At 39.9% G+C, this 2,381-nt stretch overlaps 1 protein-coding gene across 2 annotated transcripts in view; it reads left to right on the plus strand.

Moving 5' to 3' along the window:
• The first annotated feature begins 1,633 nt into the window (after nt 1-1,633).
• The window catches only part of LOC117937170 (protein HID1-like), a 12,478-nt gene continuing 11,730 nt past the window's right edge, over nt 1,634-2,381 (plus strand). For both annotated transcript variants that reach the window (XM_034860947.1, XM_034860948.1), the window contains exons 1-2: nt 1,634-1,778; nt 1,997-2,113. In XM_034860947.1, coding sequence (XP_034716838.1) covers nt 1,651-1,778; nt 1,997-2,113 — 245 coding nt within the window. In that variant the 5' untranslated portion in view covers nt 1,634-1,650. The remainder of the gene's footprint in view (nt 1,779-1,996; nt 2,114-2,381) is intronic.

Below are 2,381 nucleotides of genomic sequence, written 5' to 3' on the forward strand. Positions count from 1 at the left end.
TGGGTGTGGGTGGGTGTGTGGAAAATGACCAGCGGCTGGCAGTAAATTCCCACCCGCGTCTGTGACCTGTGAAGCATGCGTGTACACAGAAACATCTGAGATTAGAGCTTTCACTTCCCGGTCCAATTTGGTCAAAATGTGTCCGTTTTTTTTATTATTTAACCAGGAAAGTCCCGTTGAGGTTAAAAACCTCTTTTTCAAGGGAGTCCTGGCCAAGAGGCAGGCATAAACACATTCAATTACAGTTATAAAAGTTATGCAACACAGATATTTAAAAACATTTACAATGTAAACGTGTCATTTCGGGTTCTCTCAACCTGGATTTAAAAGCATTCAAGGAAATAAGTTCAGATAATTTCAAGTCTTTTTGCAAAGAGTTCCATGCAGAAGGAGCGGAGTAGACAAAAGCCCTTTTTTCCCAGATTTGTACGAGTTGTGTTGAAGGGTCAGTTCACCCAAATGTCTAATCAATCATTAGTGCTGGGCCGATGTGCTTTTTTCAAAATACATGGCTGCCAATTTGAATTGCAATTCTAGCAAATACTTTGATTCAATAGAATTTAGATTTTATATTATTAACAAAACCAAAAGCTTTCAGAGGCTACTCAGTTGGTGGAGTTTGCTACCCCGCCCTAGCAACCAGTGACAAATCAAAGCTTATTAGGACGTCACAGGCCCAAAAAATGAGCCGATCAATGCCTGCTGGGTTTGGTTGAAGTGGACGGTTAGTGTGACACCGAAGTACACCCTTTATTCTCAGTACTGTCTGGATGAAGTAGGTGTGAACACAGTCCCAGGGCTCGGTTTAGACCTTCAGCTGTGACACGTAGCCGTGGGGAAATATGAATGTCACTTAAGAATGCTACACCGAATAAATTGCTAAAAATAGCTTTCAAGATTAGTAACTCTGTGTTTCTGACCCACCTATGTTAAGTAACTTAAACATAGTAACATCAGAACATTTTGCCTCTTTTTTTTTCAGGTAGCAGAAGTAAGTCTTCCTCAACATTTGTTGTGTTCGGGTTTCAGAATGATAAAGGATTTCTTATTTGCCGATTTAAACACAATTTCTGCAAACTTGTAATACAAAAAATTATCTTTTTGTAAGTGTCATGATAATATTAGTTAAAAATATTTTCCTCATTCACCTGTAGTGTCCCACTTTACTGACTTGAGGTCTACTTTAACAGCATTTCTTCATTTAAAAAACAATACAAACTTTATATACAGATTCACACACATTGCTTTTATAAAAACAAACAACTTTTAAAGTGCGTTAGTTGCCTGAGGTCTGGGATTGCATCCCTTTTAATAAGATATTAGACTTAGAGACTTAGAGACTTAGACTTCTCTTTTATTGACTTTATTGGCAGTTTGTGTGGTTTTTGGAAATTACGCAAAGAACGCTAACAAAATGTCCCAAAAATATGAAAAGCTGCTCCTGTGGAAAGTCTATTATATAATAATTTACTTCGATTGACCCTTCAGACTAGTTAGTAGCTGTGGCCTTTAAAAATAAAAATCTACCTGCTTCTATAGGAAATTAACATAGTGGTGTGTATACTTATATTCACAAAGAAAATTGGTGTCCTTAAAGTCAGGATTTTTCTTATTTTTTAATTAAGGCAATATACTCATGCTTAGCTCTACATGTTATTGTTTGTGTTGCAGGACACAGCCGAGGACATTCGGTCCATCGACAGCTGCGAGTACATCTGGGAGGCCGGGGTGGGCTTCGCCCATTCGCCTCCTCTCAACTACACCCACGACATCCACAGGTGAGGCTGCAGCCAATCAGGGGAGGGGGAGAAGACCCCTGGATAACGCACCAGTTTGTCCACCAGAGAGCACTAACAAGTTAATTTCTCATCTGTAAAATGTCCCATTCAGAACGTGTCTTGTCTTGGACACTCATTGGTCGAGCTGTAGTATAAACTCTGTGTGAGCTTGTTTTGTAACTTTCATATCAACGTGGATCCGTCCTGTGTTTGTTCAGGACCGAGCTGCTGAAGCTCCTCCTCACCTGTCTCTCTGAGGCCATGTACCTTCCTCCGTCCTCTGACAGCAGGAACCTCAATCCCTGGGTCTCCTTTTTCTGCTCCACAGAAAACAGGTAGCACACACACACACACACACACACACACACACACACACGGTCTGACTATACAGTGGCTAGAATAAGTTTACACACCCATGGAAAAGTTGATTAAAAAGAGGAATACAAAAAACGTCTTTTGGAAATTGATCGTAATGACGTTTTAAGGACGTAATGTTTTAAGAAAATCAGACCTAAATGTTCTTCCTTAAAATACAGGGGCATAAGTATACACCCCCCTATGTTAAAATACAGGGGGCATAAATATACACCCCCCTATGTTAAA

This window comes from Etheostoma cragini, chromosome 21 (assembly GCF_013103735.1).
Source record: "Etheostoma cragini isolate CJK2018 chromosome 21, CSU_Ecrag_1.0, whole genome shotgun sequence".
NCBI lineage: Eukaryota > Metazoa > Chordata > Actinopteri > Perciformes > Percidae > Etheostoma > Etheostoma cragini.